The 19757-nt window shown below is 53.8% G+C and overlaps 2 protein-coding genes across 8 annotated transcripts; one reads left to right on the top strand and one right to left on the bottom strand.

Annotated features, from left to right (window-relative positions):
- Positions 1-1128: 1128 nt before the first annotated feature.
- Positions 1129-14089, top strand: PRC1 (protein regulator of cytokinesis 1). 7 transcript variants are annotated; one of them, XR_015716374.1, is made up of 15 exons: positions 1129-1188; positions 3679-3811; positions 4031-4153; positions 5085-5318; positions 5397-5567; positions 6054-6203; positions 6802-6949; positions 7717-7853; positions 8656-8751; positions 9005-9151; positions 9300-9410; positions 10697-10804; positions 11377-11553; positions 11876-12796; positions 12937-13346. XR_015716374.1 is itself a non-coding variant. In XM_087829206.1 (15 exons), the coding sequence occupies exons 1-15, from the start codon at positions 1178-1180 to the stop codon at positions 13452-13454; spliced, it is 1860 nt and encodes a 619-aa protein (XP_087685332.1). In that variant the 5' UTR covers positions 1129-1177; the 3' UTR covers positions 13455-14089. The 7 variants fall into 7 exon arrangements, 6 of the variants coding, with proteins under 6 accessions (XP_087685332.1, XP_087685333.1, XP_087685336.1 ...); XM_087829206.1 differs by lacking the exon at positions 12937-13346 and adding an exon at positions 13383-14089 and having other exon boundaries at positions 11876-11917; XM_087829207.1 differs by lacking the exon at positions 12937-13346 and adding an exon at positions 13383-14089 and having other exon boundaries at positions 11879-11917.
- On the bottom strand, positions 14071-19473 carry RCCD1 (RCC1 domain containing 1). The gene is made up of 8 exons (XM_087829211.1): positions 19276-19473; positions 17426-17690; positions 16781-17165; positions 16587-16708; positions 15936-16034; positions 15688-15858; positions 14902-14931; positions 14071-14510 (listed from the first exon to the last, which is right to left on the bottom strand). The coding sequence occupies exons 2-8, from the start codon at positions 17598-17600 to the stop codon at positions 14359-14361; spliced, it is 1134 nt and encodes a 377-aa protein (XP_087685337.1). The 5' UTR covers positions 17601-17690; positions 19276-19473; the 3' UTR covers positions 14071-14358.
- Between the last annotated feature and the right edge of the window lie 284 nt (positions 19474-19757).

Consider the following 19757-nt stretch of genomic DNA (forward strand, 5'->3'; position numbering starts at 1 on the left):
TGTCTGGAGATCCCAACTTTCTGAAGCTTTCTGAAAAACTCTCAAGTTAACCAGCAAAGTACCCTAAGATTTAAAAGTAGTGCCTGAGGGCCAGGATATTAGTGGGGCAAATGTTTGGCACCCTGTTGACAAAGGATGTTGAAAGCACCAATGAGGTTCTGTGTGTTTTTTTTTAAAGTAACATTTATTTGGAAAGTCCTGGAGGTAGAAGTAATTTGTAGAAGAAATGGGCTTAGGAAACTCGTTGTGGAGGTAAAGGCAGGGCCCTTGGAGCTCAGAAGGGAGGAAGGTAAAGGTGCTGCGCGCACCTCCTGGGAGAGGGGGGAGCGGGGAGGCCTTCCGGGAGTGGAAAATGTCCCGAACTGTAACAAGCGGGCTCCCTTGACTTTCCTTCTGGGAAAGGGCAAGGGAAGGGAATGTCTAGAAGTTGCAGTTGGCCGGGGCCACGGGGAGGACGGGCAGCGTCGGCGGGTCGGAGCAGGGCCCCTGCAAGGCCGGGGCGGGCTCGGCCGGCCCATCCCGCAGCAGCCGGCGCGTGCACAGCAGGCGCAGCCGCGAGCCCGCGATTCTCCCTCGCCCCCAAATTAATACGTAACATTTATTAACAATAAAAGAGCCCGCCCGGCCGGGAGGCTCGGTTGCTTAGAGCTGGTGGGTGAGTCAGGAGGGCGCAGGTGCCGCTCGCGGCCGGGCCCGGGTTGGTGTTTTCTCTCTCCCTCCGTCTTTCTCCCTCTTAAAGTCAGTTTCAAGCAATAAAACATATCCTCGGGTGAGGATTAAACAAAACATTAAAAACAAAACCGCCCGGGGGCGCGGCAGGGCGGGGTCCAGCGGCCGGAGGGCTCCCCGCAGAGCGCCGCCTGTGGCCGAGCGAGGAAGTGCCGCGCTGCGCCGCGGGCGTGGCCTGGGCGCATGCGCAGGAGGCGGTCCCAGCACTGCGCACTCGGAACGCGCCGCTGGGGGCGGGGCGAAGGCGGGGTTTGGCCCGGAGCGACGGGCCGGGGCGCCAATCGCAGGGCCGCCCCGCCCCGATGTTTGGTTTGAAATCCCGCGGGTGCCTAACGGCTCGCGGAGCCGCAGAGCCTGTGGGAACGAACGGGCACCGGCGGCAGGTTGCGGCGGTTCCGTGCAGAGTGGGTCGCGGGCCTCGGCGTCGGGCTGCGGGGAGACGTCCGCCATGAGGAGAAGGTGCGGGGAAGGGAGGCAGGACCGGAGCGACGCCCGTCCGGGTGCGGGGCCGCTGCGGCTTCCTCGGCCCGGAGCTCGGGTGTCACCTGAGGCCGCGCCCGAGCGAGGCCGGGGAGGCCGGGGAGGCGGCGGCGAGGCCGGGGAGGCGGCGGCGGGGCGGGAGGCGGCGGGGCGGGAGGCGGCGGCGAGGCCGGGGAGGCGGCGGCGGGGCGGGAGGCGGCGAGCGGGCCTTTCGGTGGAGCCGCGGGGCTCGTGTTTCTCGTCGTTTCCCGTGTCCGGGTCGCGGCTTGAACCGTGGACCTGCTCCCGGTGGTCCTCGCTGCTCCTCGGACGGTGCCCGGGGGGGGGTGTCCGGCCGGAAGGCGGGGCCGCCCTGGTCACGCCGTCGTTCACCCACTGGCCGTGTCACCTCGGGCGACGTGTCGCCTGTTGCCTCACCTGTACAGTGAAGGTCCCACGAGGTTATTTCGTGTGGGAAGCGACCCAGCCCTGTCCCCGGGACCCGGAGCCCGTGGCGCCCCGCAGCCGCCGCAGGGCCCCCGGGGTCCGGGTGGGGGGTAGTGTCCCAGCGACCCTTGTACCCCGTGTGTCCGCCCACCTGCTCCCCTGGACAAACCTGACTTCCCGCCCCCGGGCTCCCGGTGTCGCCGGGGGTCCCTTCTTCCCAGGCTTCCTCTGGTTTCCCGCTACGGGCTGGGAGGGCTCCCCCGGCCTCCGAGGGGCCGCGGCAGCAGCAGGTGTGGCCGGTGGGGGGCCGCTTGGCCCCGAGATGCCCGCACAACCCGGGTCTCACCGGGCGCGGCCCGCGCCGCCCACCTTCCCTCCGCACCTCGCCCGCCCGGCCCCAGGTTCACAGCCCCGAGGGCGCCGGAGGCCGGCGGGACGGGGCTGAGCCCCCACCCCGTCTGCTCCCTGCTGGGCCCCTTTCCCCTTCCTCGCTGGGCGCTACTCTCCAGGAGCCGGCCCCGCCCTTGCCCACCCCGCAGGCACGGGCCCAAAGACAGGTTTGAAAGGGTAGAGGCCCTTTTTCACAGCTGCGTAGGGTTCCACCGTGTGCACGTCCCGCTGATTTTTGTCCACGCACCTGCCGGTGGGACTTGGGCCGCTTCCAGATCTTAGCTATTATTGTAAACTGCGCTGCTGTGAGCACAGGGGTGCATATATTCTTTCTGATTGGTGTTTCTGGTTTCTTAGGATATATTCCTCCAAGTGGTGTCACTGGGTCAAACGGCAGCTCCATTTTTAATTTTTTGAGGAGCCTCCACACTGTTTTCCGTAGAGGCTGCCCCAGTCTGCATTCCCACCAGCGGTGCCCTAGGGCTCCCCTTTCTCCACCCCTGGCCACCAGGAGTCAGTTTGTTGATTTGTTGATGGAGCCATTCTGACAGGTGTGAGGTGATGCCTCAGTGTGGTTTTAATTTGTGTCTCTCTGATGATTAGCCACGTTGAGCATTTTCTCATGTGTCTCTTGGCCGTCTGTGTGTCCTCTTTGGAGAAGTGTCTATTCAGGTCCATTGCCCATTTTTAAATTGGATTGTTGGTCTTTTGTTGAGTTGTATGAGTTCTTTATATGTTTTGGAAACTAACCCCTTGTCAGATGTACCATTGGCAAATATGTTCTCCCAGACAGTGGGCTCCCTTTTCATTTTGAATTTAAAAAGAAAATCTCTCCCTATCTGGTGAATTGGGGCAGATTTCACTAGTAAGAATATCAGGGTGTCCCCCAAAAATGTGTACACACTCTGAATAATTAATTCCAATGGGCTAAATCTGAAAAGAAAGAAACATCAATTGAGCTATCAGCTGTTAAGTTATATATACATTTTTGAGGGACACTCTTTATATTGCCCCTTAACATTCCCAAGTTGGAAGGGAGCAGGTTCTGATTTAGGCTGATTTGCTATCCCTACCATTTATAAAGAAGCTTTACTTCAAGGGGGAGGGCAAGTTAACTGAGGAGGGTTAAGAACAGATAAAGTAGCCCCAGTATCTACAAGGGCCTGAGTAATTTCCCTTTTTACAGTGATTTCAGTTTTTCCTAAAGTATTAATAAAGAGAAGGGGAAATAACGTCTCATCGTCCCTGGAACAACCCTATGCTTCCGTTTATTTTTCTAAATCCCATTTTAGCTTTCTGCAACCCTTCTTAAGGTGCCCTGGCTTCCTACAGTAAAAACGGACTCCTTGACCTAGCTGGTTTGGCTCAGTGGTTAGAGTGTTGGCCCTTGGACTGAGGGGTCACAGGTTCAATTCTGGTCAAGGGCATGTATTTCTGTTGCAGGCTTGATCCCCAGCCCCCATCTGGGCGCATGTGGAAGCAACCAATGCATGTGACTCTCTCACACTGATGTCTCTTTCTCTCTCCCCCCATTTTCACTCTCATTGGAATAGGTCAGAATGTCCAGGATTTAACAATAAATTAGTTCTGTAAATACTTCTTTTAGTGTGTTAGAGGCAGTGGCTCATGCAGCTGGTTTCTCTTTGCTTTCAGTGAGGTGATTGCAGAGGATTCCATATTATGTCTCCAGAAAGCCCTGAGTCACCTTCGGGAAATATGGGAATTAATTGGGATTCCCGAGGACCAGCGGTTGCAAAGAACTCAAGTTGTACATAAGCATATCAAGGTGAGTTTTGTGGTGGTGCCTTTGCAGGGGAACGTGGGTAACGATGAGGGTGTCTCGTCTGAAGTGGTGTATCAGAGCAATGCTGAGGTAGCACAGGCTGACCTGCTTTCTAAGTCCTTACTAAAAATTTGAAATTATTGCTCTTGGTGTTATTTGTTGGTTTGAGCTTTTTTCCCCCGTTGGTTCCAGACTTTTAGGGGACTGTTTTCTCTCCTTTAGGATCTCCTGGATATGATGATTGCTGAAGAGGAAAACCTGAAGGAAAGGCTCATCAAAAGCATAGCCAACTGTCAAAAAGAGTTGGCTGTCCTGTGCAGCGAGCTGCATGTTGAGCCAATTCAGGTAGATGGTGTGCTGGACTCCTGTTTGGGTCTGAGATTTAGGAAGGAGCTTTGTCTTGGGGTTACAGTGGAAGGTTTCTGTGTCAGGGTGGTCCTGGACATGAGGAGTGGGGGAAATGTGTTGCCTCGTCAGCCAGTTCCAGCAGTCATAGAGTTGCCCTGTTAAGAACTGAAGCAGCTAATTTTTTAAAATGTTTTTATTGATTTCAGAGAAAGGAAGGGAGAGAGAGAAACATCAATGATGAGAGACAGTCATTGATCAGCTGGCTGTCTACTGCATGCTCTCTACTGGGGATCCATCCCGCAACCCTGGCATGTCCCCTGACCAGTAATCAAACTGTGACCTCCTGGTTCATGGATTGATGCTCAACCACTGAGCCAGGCTTAAATTTTTTTCTTTTTTTTTTTAAACTTTGTTTATTAAAGCTGGAGACAGTGAAATAAGGAAGGGCTTAGGATAAAAGAAAATAGGAGAGAACCTAGCCAAGGCAGTTTTGGCTCACTGGGAAGCCAGAGGAAAGAGGGCCATGGAGACAGGTTCAGAGGGTTAGCCCGGGATGAGGTGCCACTGCCCATTGCTACCCTGGTTTAAGCCTTGTGGGGACTACTGAGAGTTTAGGAGATGCAGGCCTGACAGGAGAGAAAGGTGTGGGTGTGCTGCTGGGAGGGAGAGCTTGCCAGAGGTGAAGCAGCTAATGGATGTTGCCATGCTTTAATTTAAAACATACTTCTTGCTATCAGTCTGTGGGGCATAGAAAACATTTTTTTTTAACTCTGAGGAAAAGTTAGGCATAGATGATATTGTGCCATGATTGACTTATTTGTAAGTTTAATTAGAAGTCGATCATTTAGCTCGCTTTTGTTGTCCAACTCTTCCTTTGAGGAAATCCAGTTGGAACCTGTAACAATGGTCTGTCTGTTGTCTTTTTCAGGAGGAAGGAGAGCCGACCATCTTGCAGCTAGAAAAAGATTTACGCACCCAGGTGGAGATGTTGCTTAAACTGAAGAAGGAGAGAAAGCGCGAACTGAAACTGCTTCAGGAGCAAGATCAAGAACTCTGTGAGGTCCTCTGCGTCCCGCACTATGACGTTGACAGTGACTCTGTCCCCAGTCTAGAGGAGCTGAACCAGTTCAGACAGCACGTGGCCACTTTGAGGGAAACAAAGGTATACTGACTGCGTCCATACTTCCTAAAAGTCCGGTTGACTTTCCTGTAGGTGTCTTATAGTCATTCTGTTTTACAGGCATCTCGGCGTGAGGAGTTTGTGAACATAAAGAAACAGATCATACTGTGCATGGAAGATTTAGATCACACCCCAGATACAAGCTTTGAAAGAGATGTGGTGTGTGAAGATGAGGACGCTTTTTGTTTATCTCTGGAGAACATTGCAGCACTACAACAGTTGCTACAGCAGGTAATGTCCACTCGGAATATGGCCTGGGCTCTCATCTCCATAGCACCCAGCAGTTTGAAAAAAGTGACAGTATTTTTTTCCTGCAGTGTTATGTAAGGACCCAATGTAAGCTAAGAGAATGAGAGAGGGTAAAGACAGTATTATATGATAGACAACCTTGATTTTTTTTTTTTTTTTTTAAACAAAAAACTTAATTTATATGTAGCCCTAAGAATACGAAGTTGAAATTTTGGATGAAATAATCATTAAATTAGTGCTTAATTCAAAAAAAAATTTTAATTCAAAATTTGAATCCTAATTCTTGGGGTCTGAGATCCTGCCATAATGACAGCCTTACAGTGTGTGTTGTTCAGAAGGCATGAAAACACACCCCTTCACAGTCTTATTAAAGGTTTGCTTCTGCACATGGGTCCAGGTATTTGTAGGAGGCCGGAGAGCTCGCCACTGTGCTGCCTTTGCTGTAACCATTGTCTCTTCCTGCTGCAGCTGGAAATGCGAAAATCACAAAATGAAGCAGTGTGCGAAGGGCTGCGCGCTCAGATCCGGGAGCTCTGGGACAGGCTGCAAATACCAGAAGAAGAGAGAGAAGCTGTGGCCATGGTTATGACTGGGTCGAAAGCGAAGGTTAAGAAAGCGGTAGGAAACTCGTGGGATGCTGGGTCATCATTCTCTACGGGAATTCTTATGTTTGATCTCATGTCTTGACCAACTTCTGCCTTGAGCAAGTCTTTTTTTTTTTAAATATTTTTGGTTAATCCTCAACCAAGGATATTTTTTCCATTGATTTTTTTTTTAGAGAGAGTGGGAGGGAGGGGCAGAGAGAGAAAAACAGAAAGAAACATCAGTGTGAGAGAGACACACCCATTGGTTGCCTCCAGCATGCGCCCCAGTGGGTCTGGGCATCGAACCTGCAACCCAGGTACGTGCCCTTGACCGGGAATCAAACCCTCAACTCTCTGTGCATGGGCCAACGTTCTAACCACCGAACCACACCAGCCAGGGCGAGCAAGTCTGTTTTACAGGAAGCACCAGAAAAGGTGGCAGTAGCCTGCTCATCTTTTATCCTTTGTGTCCCTTTCTTAGGTTTCTGGCTCTTTTGATAGCATTGTTAGAAGAGTGTCAACTTACCTCTGTGGTTTTGTGCTGTAATTTTATTAAAAAAGGGAAAATTTTTGCAAAGCTCTGCAAATGTAAAAGTGTAACAAGCACCATTAACAGATAATCTGTGTTTTAGCTGCAGTTAGAAGTGGAGCGTTTGGAAGAACTAAAATTGCAAAACATGAAGAAAGTGATTGAGGCGATCCGTGTGGAGCTGGCCAAGTACTGGGACCAGTGTTTCTACAGCCAGGAGCAGAGACAGGCTTTTGCTGCTTATTATGACGGTGAGTGCAGGAGCGGCTGGCTTTCTGTGGCCTCCATGTGTAAGGAAGTGCAGATGGTCACCAAGAAGCACTTCCTCTGTGGAACTGATATAACTACCTTTCCAAGCCCTTCAGCATAAGTTGTCATCCTATATGAATGAGCATTTGCAAATGCTGCTGGGAAATACGGGGTGTCTTGATTTCTGAAGCAGCAGGTCACGTAGCCTGTAGTTGCGAAGCTCCAGTTTACCTGGCACTTGCTTACCCTGTGCCAGGTGCAGGGTCAAACTCTTAACATCATCTGAATTTCATGTCAAGAGGTGAGGACACAAAGGTGCGTAAGTGTTGAGCAGCTCAAACCAAAGGCCCAGCAGGTAAAGGGCAGAGCTCACGCTTGAACCCATAGAGCCTGACCTCAGAGCCCAACAGAATTCTAGTCTGACCTGAACTGAGTATAAAGAGGCTGTCTACTAAATTCCACATTTGGGACATTTTCTGTGACTCAGCCCACGACTTGGGCAGGGTGGAAACAAAAACTATGAAAGAAACCTAAGAGCAGGTGAGAGATGACACAGAGGTTTGAGAATCAGTCATTTTAGTCCACACCCTAGGCCCTTCCTGTACCTCCCAGCTGATGGTGACAAACGGGGCTTTTATTACCCATAATGTATACTTGTATGAACAAGTAAGGAATGATCTATTGCCATTTTAGGGGGATGAGGGATTAATAAGTTAAGATACTAAACACTAAAGGAATTTTTAAAGGCTACTGGGCTCATATCTTGCAGAGAACTACACAGAAAGTCTGCTCCAGCTCCATGATGCTGAGGTGGTGCGGCTAAGAAACTATTATGAGGTCCACAAGGAACTCTTTGAAGGCGTGCAGAAGTGGGAGGAGAGCTGGAGGCTTTTCTTAGAGTTTGAGGTACTGCCCTAACTTTCCTCTCTTTTCCTTAGACGACGATGAAGTGTTAAGAAAGCATGTCCTCTATAGAGTCTCCTTTTCTCTTTACTGGGTTTCTAATAACCCTGTCTTCATCACTAAGTCTCTGAATTACTGGATTTTTTTATAAGCTTAGCAAATGGCCAAGATTGGTTCTGTACTTTTCTGATGATCTGCCCCAATTTTGAGTGTATACACCTAATTTATGTATATAAATTATATGCTTACCGTTCTGGTATACTGTATACATGATAGAATAACAAAAAACAGAAAAGTTAAGAAGAATTAGTAGCCTAACATACTACATTTTTTAACTTATCCATTTCATGAGGGTTGATTTAATGAGAACCAGATTATATGGAACCCTTAACCTTGCACATTTAAGCTACATCATCTCAGTAGGCGGGAAGTGAGTGGACAAGTAGAGGTCTCCAACAGACTGAGTGCAGACCTTCCCATGTTCCTCCACAAAGCTCATTTCCTGTAGGTGACATGGAATTTTTTGACATCCGAACCAAGGAAGGGAGCCAGTGACAGACACTGCGTTAGATATTGAAGCCTGTCTGCCTTTTTAGATGACAAAGGAAACCCTGGTTTCCCTGCACCCAGTGGAAGTGCTCATGCCCACCTCCCCTGCCTTAGCACCCTCCACTCCTCACTGCTGAATGCAAAACTCAGTCTCCTCAGTAATGTACACCTGGGTCTGACAGCAAGAAGTCGGCAGACGTTGTTGGTCTTGATTTCCTGTCCCAAGGTTTACTCTCATTAAAATGTATTTTCACAGAGAAAAGCATCAGATCCAAGTCGATTTACAAATCGTGGAGGTAATCTCCTAAAAGAGGAAAAGCAACGTGCCAGGCTCCAGAAAACACTCCCGAAGGTAATACTGTTAAGAGTTTTGGTGCTTCGCTGCAAAGTACCTCACTCTTTGTATGTTCTTTGCTTTCAGTCATTTTATCTCCCACACCTTTGATTTCCGGCTAATCTGACCTTTCCCCTGTGGGTCCCACTCCCTGGAGTCAGCCTTGTGATGCTCTGGGGAAGGAGGAATCATTTTTGGTGGGAAAATCATTTCATTCAGGCTTCACACCAAAGATCTGGTGTAAATAACACGTCCTTATGTCTGGTCTCAGCTGGAAGAGGAGTTGAAGGCCCGGATTGAAATGTGGGAACAGGAACATTCAAAGGCCTTTGTGGTAAATGGGCAGAAATTCATGGAGTATGTGACCGAACAATGGGAGCTGCATCGACTGGAGAAGGAGCGAGCCAAGCAGGAAAGGGTGAGTGAGTCTAGCTGGGGAAGACAGGAGGGGGGTCTGGGAGTGGCCTAGACCCTGCCAGCGCCCAGGCTGTAGAGACTTGGCACCCGAATGCTGGCCCCGTTTTCCTTCCCTGCTATGCCTCACTGTGGCTCCGACTTCCATGCAGCAACTAAAGAACAGGAAGCAGACGGAGACAGAGATGCTATATGGCAGCGCTCCCAGGACACCCAGCAAGCGGCGGGGAGCAACGCCCACCACCCCTGGGAAAGTGCGCAGGGTAAGCTGCAAGCGCCACAGACGTGGGGGGCGGCCTGTGGAGGCCAGGCCAGGGCTCCTGCCTGCTGTCCTGCCAAGATGGGAAGGGGGTTTTCTAGGCTTCCAGTTGAGTCCACGTGAGAGCAGAACAGTATTTCCCTTCTCTACTCAGACTCACAGCACACAAAAGATGTAACCCCCCACTCCCCAACTCCAAGAGAATGGCTGAGAATAGTAGGTTTACAAAACAGAGGTCACATTGTATGATCTTGGTTCCTGCCTTTTTTTTTTTTTTTCAATTTAAATATATCTTTATTGATTTCAGAGAGAGGAAGGGAGAGAAAGAGAGAGAGAGGAGGAACATCAATGATGAGAGGGTCGTCATTGATTGAATGGAGCCCGCAGCCCGGGCATGTGCCCTGACCAGGAATTGAGCTGTGATCTCCTGGATCCTAGGTTGATGCTCAACTGCTGAGCCACGCTGGCCGGGCAGTTCCCACCTTTGCCTGTTCTGTATCAGTGGTTGGTTTTTCTTCATAGGATCAAACTTCCTTCAAATATATGCTCGTTATTAGCTACTTACTGCGTTCTCTTGACATTTTATGAAACTAGTTCCCTATTGCTTAATATTGTTATGAAAGTAATGGGATGAAGTTTTAGAAACACGTATCATCACAGTAAGATTCAGTTCTAGAAAGGTTTATTTTAATGAAAAGTTTGAGAATCTCTGTGCGCGAGGCTGAGAGCACAAGGTGGGGCTGTCCTTGCTTCCAGAGGCTGTACACATGTTTCTTGTTCTTTATTATTTTTATTTACTATTATGTATATAATACATTTTATTTGACTCATTTCATATGGCTTTTCCCACTTAGCATAATTTCTTTCGTTCAGCATAACTTTGAGAGATTCATTGTGTCCCATGTATCAGTAGGTCACTACTCTCTGTTGTTGAGCAGTATCCACTGTATGACTTTTCCATGGTTTGCTTATCCATTCGCTTATCAGTGGATATTTTGGCTTGTTTCTGGTTTTTGGCTAGTACAGATAAAGCTGCCATAAATATATGTCTGAGTCTTTGTATGGAACTGTGCATTCAGTTCTCCTGGGCTCAATCATGAAATAGGTGTTTATCCAGTTTTAGAAACAGAAGATTATACCATTTTATGGCTCCCAAGTTTTTACGTTTCCTCAAAGCTCTTCGTGGAAACACATCTTTCTTAGACTGCTTCCCGTATGCATTTCTCTGTAGTTTGGGGATGGGTTGCTGAGCATGTCACCGGAATGAGTAACCTCTGCTCTTCTCCTTAGCTGAACACCACCACGTCCAATGCCACAGCCAACAGTAGCATGCGACCTGCCTTTGGGGGGACAGTCTACCGCTCCCCAATGTCTCGACTTCCACCTTCTGGCAGCAAGGTTAGTAAGCTCTGTGTATAAGCATGACCCCAGCACCACCCCCGCCTGTTTATCCAGGGACCCCACCTACTTGTCCCAGTTTCTAAGGTCCTTGGATTCAGTTATCATTGAGATGCTGAGAGTTGACAGGTGTAAGCTGGTCAATCTAAAAAACTGAATGAGAGAAAGAAGTGAATGGTCATGCTGAGCCCCACTGGTGTTATGGGGAGGCCCTGGGGTGGGATTGGGAAGCTGAAGAGAGGGGGTGGTCTCCATAGGCTCAGTCCAATGCCAGGTCTTCAGTGGCTGCTGAGCAAGGGCCTTGCACGTAGATTCCGGCCCTGACAGTGGGTCACTAGACAGTCAGGGACTCTTGCCGAAGGAGACAGGTGGGAGTCTGTGCTATCATGTGTTCAGGTTTTCAAGTATTTTACAGATGATGCTCAAGATAGGTGCTCTACAAATTATTAAGAGGTTTTTCCTTTCGTACCAGAAGCGCTGTGTAGGATTACAGACACATGAATAATATAATGATGGCATCAGTCTGTGTGTGGTCATTATATGGATAACATTGATATCTCCTTTCTCTACAGCCAGTCCTCACTTCTACCTGTTCAGGAAAAAAAAATCCCCGTGGTGGTCGGTATGGAGCCGACAAGGAGAACCTGGAGCTCAATGGCAGCTTGCTGAGCGGTGGGTACCCCTGCTCAGCCCCCCTCCAGCGCAACTTCAGCATTAATTCTGTTGCCAGCACGTATTCTGAGTTTGCGGTAATTGACCTTTTCTAATATCTGCCAGTCTCTGGGGAGCACACAGTTGGGGCAGTGGGTATCTTCCCAAGGGTGGCCAGGCTCGTAGTTAGGACAGCTTTTTGGAGGCTGAGAATCCCTTTCCTGCCTTGACCATGGCATGGGCTGGGGGTGGTTTCAGGGGTCATATAGGAAAGAAGTTGACAGCAGCAACTAGACATTCAACCTGGATCCTTCTGCTTAAGAAATACCATTCCCTGGCTGCAGGAGGTGGCCCTTCAATCACTGCCCTGGTGCTCTCTTGGTGGAGTTCTTGGTAATTATCTTAATTCTCTGTTCTTAGAAGGATCCGTCCCTCTCTGACAGCTCCACTGTTGGGCTTCAGGTCTGTATGGCAACCCCTGCATGTCCCATGTCCCTTTCTCAAACCAATCTGTCATCTATTGGCTTCATTCCCCTCCGGGCACAGGGCTACACTAACCAATAATCTCAGCTGTGCTACCACAGGACCTTTGCACGAGAAAGCAGGGGTTCCAATGCAGACGGCATGAGTTATAACTGTGGCTTGTTCCCAGCATACTAACCTGATTAACAAGAACACTTGTTCAGACTTGAATTGGATTCTCAGCCCCACCTAAAGTCAGGCAAAGTTTTTGTATCATGTTATTTCACCACAGAAAACTGACCATCCCTGATGGTGACATCAGAGGTCTCCCATGTGCTGGAAAGACTAGCGGCCCCATCGCCTGGGGAGGGAGCCCCAGCTGTGTGCTACTTGTAATGAGGCTCTTGGCCTGCGTGATGATTATTTCCTGGAGTATATGCCTTACTAACCCCTCAGGGTTGAGTGCCACCTTTCTGTCTAGTCTGAGCTGGCCACCACTCATTTCCATGCCTTTGCCTCTTTCTTCCACATTGAGCTGCGAAAGCATGTATGAGGCTGTGGAAGAAAGCTATTTTTCCAGAATGCTCTTCAGCTCCTAGTACCCTACTCCATATTTACCAACATTAACTGCACTGCCCTTTACTTAATGTGTGTTCTTTCTTCTCTCAGTATCTTTCTGTTGACGGGAGGTTGCCTTACTCTTGGGGTGGTGCTGAGTTACAGGCTAGGGTGCCCTCTTCTTGCTGCAGGGATGGAGAACGGCCCAGTTGTCTGTGGCTCTAGCTCCTTCGAGCACTGAAGTTCACTTCATATTCTGACACTTTTCAAATTACGTGCCTGGTGTTCTACCTATACAAGTGGGTCCACATCACTGGCCAGGTTTCTCTTCGGCTGGCTCAGTCCAGCCCCATTTCACCCACTTGGAGCTTAAATGTGTCTGCTTCCCTATAGATAAGCCGAAGGAGGCGCATATGGTTTTGGTTGCTGTGGGTGGTGAGCACCAGGCAGCACTGAGCCAGCCGACTAACCTCTACTAACACCTGTCCTTACTGTCGTCCATGCTTTGTCTTTCTCTCTGCCATGTGCTCCAGCATGAGATCAAATCACCAGCAGGTTACAGGCCCTCAGCCCCAGGGATTGGTAGATACGTGGCTTGGCCCATTGTTTTATAAAAGGCTCAAACACCAAAACTTGACAACTCAAGAGTACTTTGTGAAGTATAAGGGATTCTCTCTGGGGTTTTAACAGAATGGGCTGGCTGAGGAGAGGGGTCATATCCTTAACCTGTGACTAATAGGATGGTGCTCAGAGGGCCTCACTGTTCCTAACCCAGCCTGCGCTGTGCACCTCTTCTGTGCCAGAGAAACAGCCCTCGGAGGCCTCATGCTGACACTTAACCCATGCTGACCAAGGCGGGGCATGCATGAGGGGAATATTGCCACTCACCTTGTTTGTTTTCCAACAGCGAGAACTTTCAAAGGCCTCCAAATCTGATGCTACTTCTCGAATCCTCAATTCAACCAACATCCACTCCTAAGAAGCCCTGACCAGACAGCTAGTGTGGCTTCCTGTGCCTAGACTGGACCTATTGTGAGGGGTGGCTTTCATTTCTCTGCATTCAGGTGGGCTTGAAATTCAACCCTGGAGAGGTTCCCTTACCACAGGCCTGACTGACTTACAGACGAAAGTCCGTCACAGCCCTAGTGGGTTCTTAGACACTTTGTTGGGGAGATCTAGAACTTTGCACATATCAATTGTGGGGAGTTTTTCCGCTGTAGCCTACACAGTGAGGCCCCTTCTTTAGCTACCCTGTTGGTCACTACGATTCTCCCCAGAGCACTATTATTTATGCCATGCCCCGCAGTCCCGCTTTCAGAGCACTAAATGGTTCAGAGGCTGCCCGGCGCGGGAGCCCTGGTGGTTTTAGACATGTTTATACTTGTCCTCTTTTAAATATAAATATATTAAGAATAAATAAAATTTTGTGTGTATTTACATTAAAAATAATATATCATGTTGTTTTCAAATTTCCCCAAATAAGGTTCTGGTTGGTTTAGTCTGTGGAAAGCAGAAATTCCTACTTGGAAGTGTGATTTATTTTTTTTTTAATAGTTTTGTGCACGTGTAAATGAAGAACATCTCAATCTGATAAAAAGGATTGTTTTAAATCTTTATTGATTTTATTTTATTATCCTCAACCAAGGATATTTTCACTGCTTTTCAGAGAGGAAGGGAGAGGGAGAGACAGTCATCGATGATGAGATCCTGACCAAATGCCTCCGGCACGCCCTCTAGTGGGGACCGAGGAGCCTGCAACCTGGGCTTGTGGCCTGACCAGGAATCAGACTGATTCCTGGATTACAGGGCAGTGTGCAACCGCTGAGCAACACTGGCCGGGCTGTAACTACTGAGCATTCCTTTTACACCCTTGTCTACATCCATCAGCTCTTCTCTTTCTCCACAGCATACACATAGGTGTTCCAGGGCCCACAGCTCACAGCCGTCACGTGGAGCTGCTTATCTACAAAGTACTCCACACGGCAGGGCCGATCCCAGCTGGTCGTGTCCTTGTGGCCAAGCTGTCCATATTTACCTGCAGTGACACAAGACCCTTGGCCGTCCTCTCCCCTCCGAGAGGGAAAACCAGCCCCTGTCCCGGGCTCGAGCCGCAACACTTCTGGCGTCTACTGTGAATTCAGGAGACCAGCCTCCGGGCCAGCTGCCTCAGGTTCCTCGCTCCTGAGCCCAGCGCCAAAAAGTGTTTCACAAATGCTGGCTAAATACTCCCTTAAGACGAGCAGTTTTTCAGAAAGTACTGGTCGTCTCCGAGCTGAGCGTGCCTACACCTGTTCTAGACGGGAGTGCACACACCGCTCCTCAGTCCAGCCCTCCCACGTGCCAGCCTGGCTCACCACCTGCCCTCCTCCCAGCCCTTTTGTCCCTCTGGTTTAAGCATCACAGAAGCAAAGCCTGACATGACTTACCCCAGCCCCAGGTGTAGAGCTCCCCGGTTCCTGCAACCGAAAGGACAGTAAGGGGCTGTCACCAGGGCTGTCTGACAAGGCGTTTGTTGAGCTGACTGGCCCCCAGCCAGAGCCACACACTGTATATCATGATACTTGCTGGGCAGAGCACAACACAGTCTCGGTCTCTAATTTTTTAAATTCTCACCTGAGGATTTTTTTCTTTTTTTTTGAGTGGGAGGGAGGGGGAGAGAAAGAGAAACACTGATGTGACACATTGATTGGTTGCCTCCCACTCGAACTCTGACCGGGACCGGGAATCAAACCTGAATCCCAGGTAGGTGCCCTTTACTGGGAATGGAACCCGAGACCCTTCAGCCCGCAGGCTGACGCTCTAACCACTGAGCAACACGGTCCAGGGTTCAGTCTCTTTTTAACAACTGTCTAGCCACACGTGGGGTGATCAAGGATCCGGACTGAGAAAGTTCAGCTCCCTACATGCCAACTGCATCTCGTCCTCACTGAGCTTAGGTCTCAGCAGCTGGACTGGGCAGGCGCTGCTGTCAGGCGAGGAGGCGGCCGGGGACGCGTCTGTCCCTGTGCAGGCGCTGTCTCCAGAAAGAACCACCTTTGGAGCCTGGTGGCCACTGTGGCAGCCACAGGGAGACGGGCTCCGTTTGCTGCCTGAGGCCCAGCACACATCAAGACGCTTACAGTGGCAGTGTTTTAGGGGACACACCCTCTTCTGCAGCCACCAGCTACTGACTTCCTGCTCCACCCTGAGCCAGCCCACCGGGCCCCACTCACTCGTCACCACAGCCGTGTGCCGGGACCCACAGCTGGCTGTGACTGCGTCCGAGCCGAGGGGCAGATCCAGGAGCGCTGGGAAGGGCTGCACGGCTATGAAGGGGGCGGGGGCTCCCTCCTCAGCCCCGGCTGCTCTCTTGGCCCCAAGGCCATCTTTGTTCAGCGCAGGGGCTTCAGAGAAGGGAGAGTGGTGATGGTAACAACGACTGACGTTTAATTAATTAAAAAAGAAAAGGGTTGGGACTCACCTTCCCCTGTGCCTGTCTCTCTCTCCTCTGCCAGGCTCCTGCTGGGCAGGGCCAGCTGCCCTGACTCATTCCAGCCCCAGATATAAATGTCCCCAGTCTCTGAAAGAGATCAAGGGGCCCATTAAACATGCTGTGAACGCCCCTCTGCCTCCTAAGCCCCGATTCTTCCAAACTCCCCCCCCACACATACCCCCAACTCCCTGGGGACAACTGAGGCCTCCCCTGCCCAAGTCAGACTCCAGGGGGTGCCTCCTCCGGACCCAGCAGCCTCCTGTCTTAACAGGTTCCCTTCCCCCTAAAGTGCCTTCAGGTGACCCTTATGTTTCTTAATTTTGCGCAATGTTCCCACTGTACTCAGGAAATAAAAATTTGAGGTACACAGAGGTCAGGTGCCCTGCCCAAGGCCACAAGGGGCAGGTGACGACCTGAGCCCACTGAAGTCTGGCTTCAACCATCCCCGCTCCAACCATGACACCCAACTTAAGGCCTCAAACTCCGTCTGGACCCTAAGACCTGCCGCTGGGCTGCTCCCAGCGTCTGCTCCCTGAGCTGATGGGTGTGGGATGAGCCTGCAAGGCCGCCGGCTACACGCCCCGCCCCCCGAATCTGGAAGGGGAGGGGCCTGGGGGCCTGGAGGGGGCCCTCACTCACCGCTCACACACACCGAGTGCCAGCCGCCCGCCGCCACCTGGGCCACGGGCAGGCCCTGCAGCGCCTCCAGCAGCCTGGGCTCCGGCTCGGCCTCCAGCGTCCCGTGGCCCAGCTGTCCGTGCCTGAGCGAGGGGGCCCTGGTCAGCTCCGGGTCCCCGCGGGTCTCCCTCCCCTCCGTCCGCAATCACGCTCACCTGCCCCCGCCCCAGCTGTACACCTGGCCCGCCTCGTCCAGCAGCAACGCGTGCTCGGCGCCCAGCTCCAGCCGCCGCGCCCGCAGCTCGGGGGCCAGAGGCCGGCAGAAGGGGGGCCGCGGGCTCACGTAGGCGCGGGCGCAGGGCAGCAGGGGCAGCGGCCCGGCCCGGGCCTCAGCGTCCGCCCCGTCCTCCCGCGCCACGGCCCGGGCCCAGAGGGGCTCCCCGCGCAGCGCCGAGCCGGGCGCCCAGGCCTGCAGCTCGTCCCCGCACCCAGGTCCCCGCCCGTCGCGCAGCAGCAGGAGGAGCGTCTCCGAGGCCCACGCGTCCCTGCAGCCGCCCGCCGCGCCGCCCGCCGAGCCCGACAGCCGCACCTGGCCCGCACCTGCGGACGCGGAGCCGGCTGAGCGGGACACGGGGCCGCGGGCCCGGGGGGTCCCGGGGGGTCCCGGGGGGGCGGGGCCCGGGGCCATACCCGGAGGGGTGGGCGGGGCCAGGAGGGCGGGGCATTGCGTGGAGGGGCGGGGCCGTACCTGGAGGGGAGGGGCGGGGCCGGGCGAAGGTGGGGCAGGGCCATACCCCGAGAGGACGGGCGGGGCCGGGAGACACCCGGACAGTACCGGGCGGGGAGGGGCGGGTGCTCACGGCTCACGATCGCGGTGTAGCTCCAGCTCGCGCTCACGCGGCGGATGTCGGCGCCCGTGTCCGGCGCGCGCAGCGGCTCGGGGCTGAGCACCTGGAGCCCGCGGCCCGAGCCCAGCGCCTGCCCGAAGCCGCAGAAACCGAAGCCGAACCAAGTCCCGGGGCGCTCCTCGGCCATGGCCCGGCAGCGCCCTCTCGTGGCCGCCACCAGGACTGGCACCCGAGATCCTCGCAGGAGGCCCCTTGCCGGACACTCCAGCCGCCTGCCCTGTAAGACGGGGACGGAGAAAATGCCCAGTCGCTCAGCTTAGGACCGTGAGGGGCAGAGGACTGAACGCCAGTCCCGCCCGCTCCGTGCACAGTGCTCCTCTCCCCGGTGCAAAGCTGCACGGCCACCGGGGGGCAGTCACGGGCTGCAGCCAGCGCCTGGGGGCACGTGCTTGCTCCTGCAGCTGGCAGGGCCTCGTGTCCTCGGCCAGTCCCTTCGGCCTCTAGGCTCAGTCCCATCTCCTCAGTTTTACGGAGGCGCAGGGAGGGGAGCGGGGTGCGTGCACCTCTCGGGTGGGGCTGTTTGGAACAGATGCAAATAGAGGGCGCCAGGGCCGCCGCTACCATCAGGAGCGCAGGGCACTGGCCTGTTCCACCCAGCACTCGAGTCGGTAACAATGACCGCCGCGGGCACGCGTGGGGTTCCGGGGACCGACATAAGCACAGTGTCAACCGGACCCCTCCAGTCACTGCCTCGTCCCACTCGCGCTTACTGATGCTGTTCCCTGAGCGGAGGGGGACGGCTGGCCCCCCAGGAGCTCACGCATCAGTGGGGAGACAGGGGCTGTCCCGTGGTCACAACCGCGACCCCCTAATCTCAGCGCGGCACGTTCAGCTTGCTCAGAATTTCACGGGCTTTTTTAATTTTATTTTTTATTTTTTATATGTTTTTATTGATTTCAGAAAGAGGGAAGGAGAGGGAGAGAGAGAAACATCCATGATGAGAAAAATGGATCGGCTGCCTCCTGCGCGCCCCCTGCTGGGGATCGAGGAGCCTGCACCCGGGCCTGTGCCCTGGCCGAGAATCCAACCCCGATGGCCTGGATCCTAGGTCGACGCTCGACCGCTGGGCCACACCGGCCGGGCTCAGGGGCATTTTTCAAGCCTCTCAAGTCGGGCCCTGGGCCTCTCCTGAGGCCAAAGCTCCGAGACTCGGACCGGGCCCGATCCCATCCAGGTCCATCCCGACTCAGGAGGCCTCGGACTTTGATCGTGACCCTGTGTCCCCCGCATTCCCAGGCAGCAGGTTCCGATGGGCAGTAAGGGGGATGGAAAAGAGGGGGCGCAGGCGGCGCCCAGGAAATAGCCCCCCGCCGGGGAACCAGCTGAGCGCCGCCAGGGGAGGTGGGAGGGCGCGCGCCCGGAGGGAGGCGTCCATTGGCTGCCGCAGCCGTGCCCGGGCCAATCGCCGGCGAGGTCCGTGGCGTCATCATCACGGGCGAGCGACGCCCGGAAAGAGGTGGGAGGGCGCTCCCGGGCGAGGCGCCCATTGGCTGCCTCAGCCGCGCCCGAGCCCAACGCCGGCGAGGTCGGTGGCGTCATCACAAAGGGCGAGCGCCGCCCGGAAATAGGTGGGAGGGCGCACACTCGAGGCCATGCGCCCATTGGCTGCCTCAGCCGCGCCCGGGCCAATCACCGGCGAGGTCGGCAGCGTCATCACCACGGGCGAGCGCCACCCGGAAAGAGGTGGGAGGGCGCGCACCCGGGGCGAGGCGCCCATTGGCTGCCGCACCCGCGCCCGGGCCAATCGACGGCGAGGTCGGTGGCGTCATCACCCGGGGCGGGCGCCACAGGGCGGTGCTCACCTAGCTGCCTGTCCAGCCCAGGGTCCGTGGTCTACGCGGTGCCACTGCGGCCTCGGGTGCAGAGTGGACGGAGCTCCGGCGGGCGTGGGTCCCGCCCCGCGCAGCCCGGGTTAGAAGCGCTTAGGGGAGACCCCTAAAGAGCCGACTTAGGGGGCGAGCAGCCGCCCGGCGGGGAGCACCCCGCCACCCGTCTCCCTCACCCCCGGGACTGCGGCCCGGCCGGAAGCAGCCTCCGCCGTCTTCCCTCCCATTGGCTCGGGGCCTGGCCTCTGTCCACGACGGGCCAATGAGCTGCGGCCGCGCTTGGCCGCAGAGCGGAGCAGGGCCGGTGACACACCCACCCGAGCCCGCGTGGCGCGCGGTCGCGAGAACTCTCAAAAAAGCGAGGACAGTAGTATTGAAGGGCCGCGTCTCTGCCCAGACCCACTCACTGATCAGCTTTCCAGGCTTCATCCCTGAATCTCCAGTGGGGGACTGAGCTG

Source organism: Miniopterus natalensis, chromosome 22, assembly GCF_054644295.1.
Source record: "Miniopterus natalensis isolate mMinNat1 chromosome 22, mMinNat1.hap1, whole genome shotgun sequence".
Classification (NCBI taxonomy): Eukaryota; Metazoa; Chordata; class Mammalia; order Chiroptera; family Miniopteridae; genus Miniopterus; species Miniopterus natalensis.

Coding starts and splice junctions, on each gene's coding strand:
- PRC1 (XM_087829205.1), top strand. Junction 6,204..6,801: donor AAGCGAAGGTTAAGAAAGCG/GTAGGAAACTCG, acceptor TCTGTGTTTTAG/CTGCAGTTAGAAGTGGAGCG. Junction 6,950..7,716: donor TTTTGCTGCTTATTATGACG/GTGAGTGCAGGA, acceptor CATATCTTGCAG/AGAACTACACAGAAAGTCTG.
- RCCD1 (XM_087829211.1), bottom strand. CDS start 17,600: ATGGCCGAGGAGCGCCCCGGGACTTGGTTCGGCTTCGGTTTCTGCGGC. Junction 14,932..15,687: donor GCACACGGCTGTGGTGACGA/GTGAGTGGGGCC, acceptor TTTCGGTTGCAG/GAACCGGGGAGCTCTACACC. Junction 14,511..14,901: donor GCTCTACACCTGGGGCTGGG/GTAAGTCATGTC, acceptor GTGTCACTGCAG/GTAAATATGGACAGCTTGGC.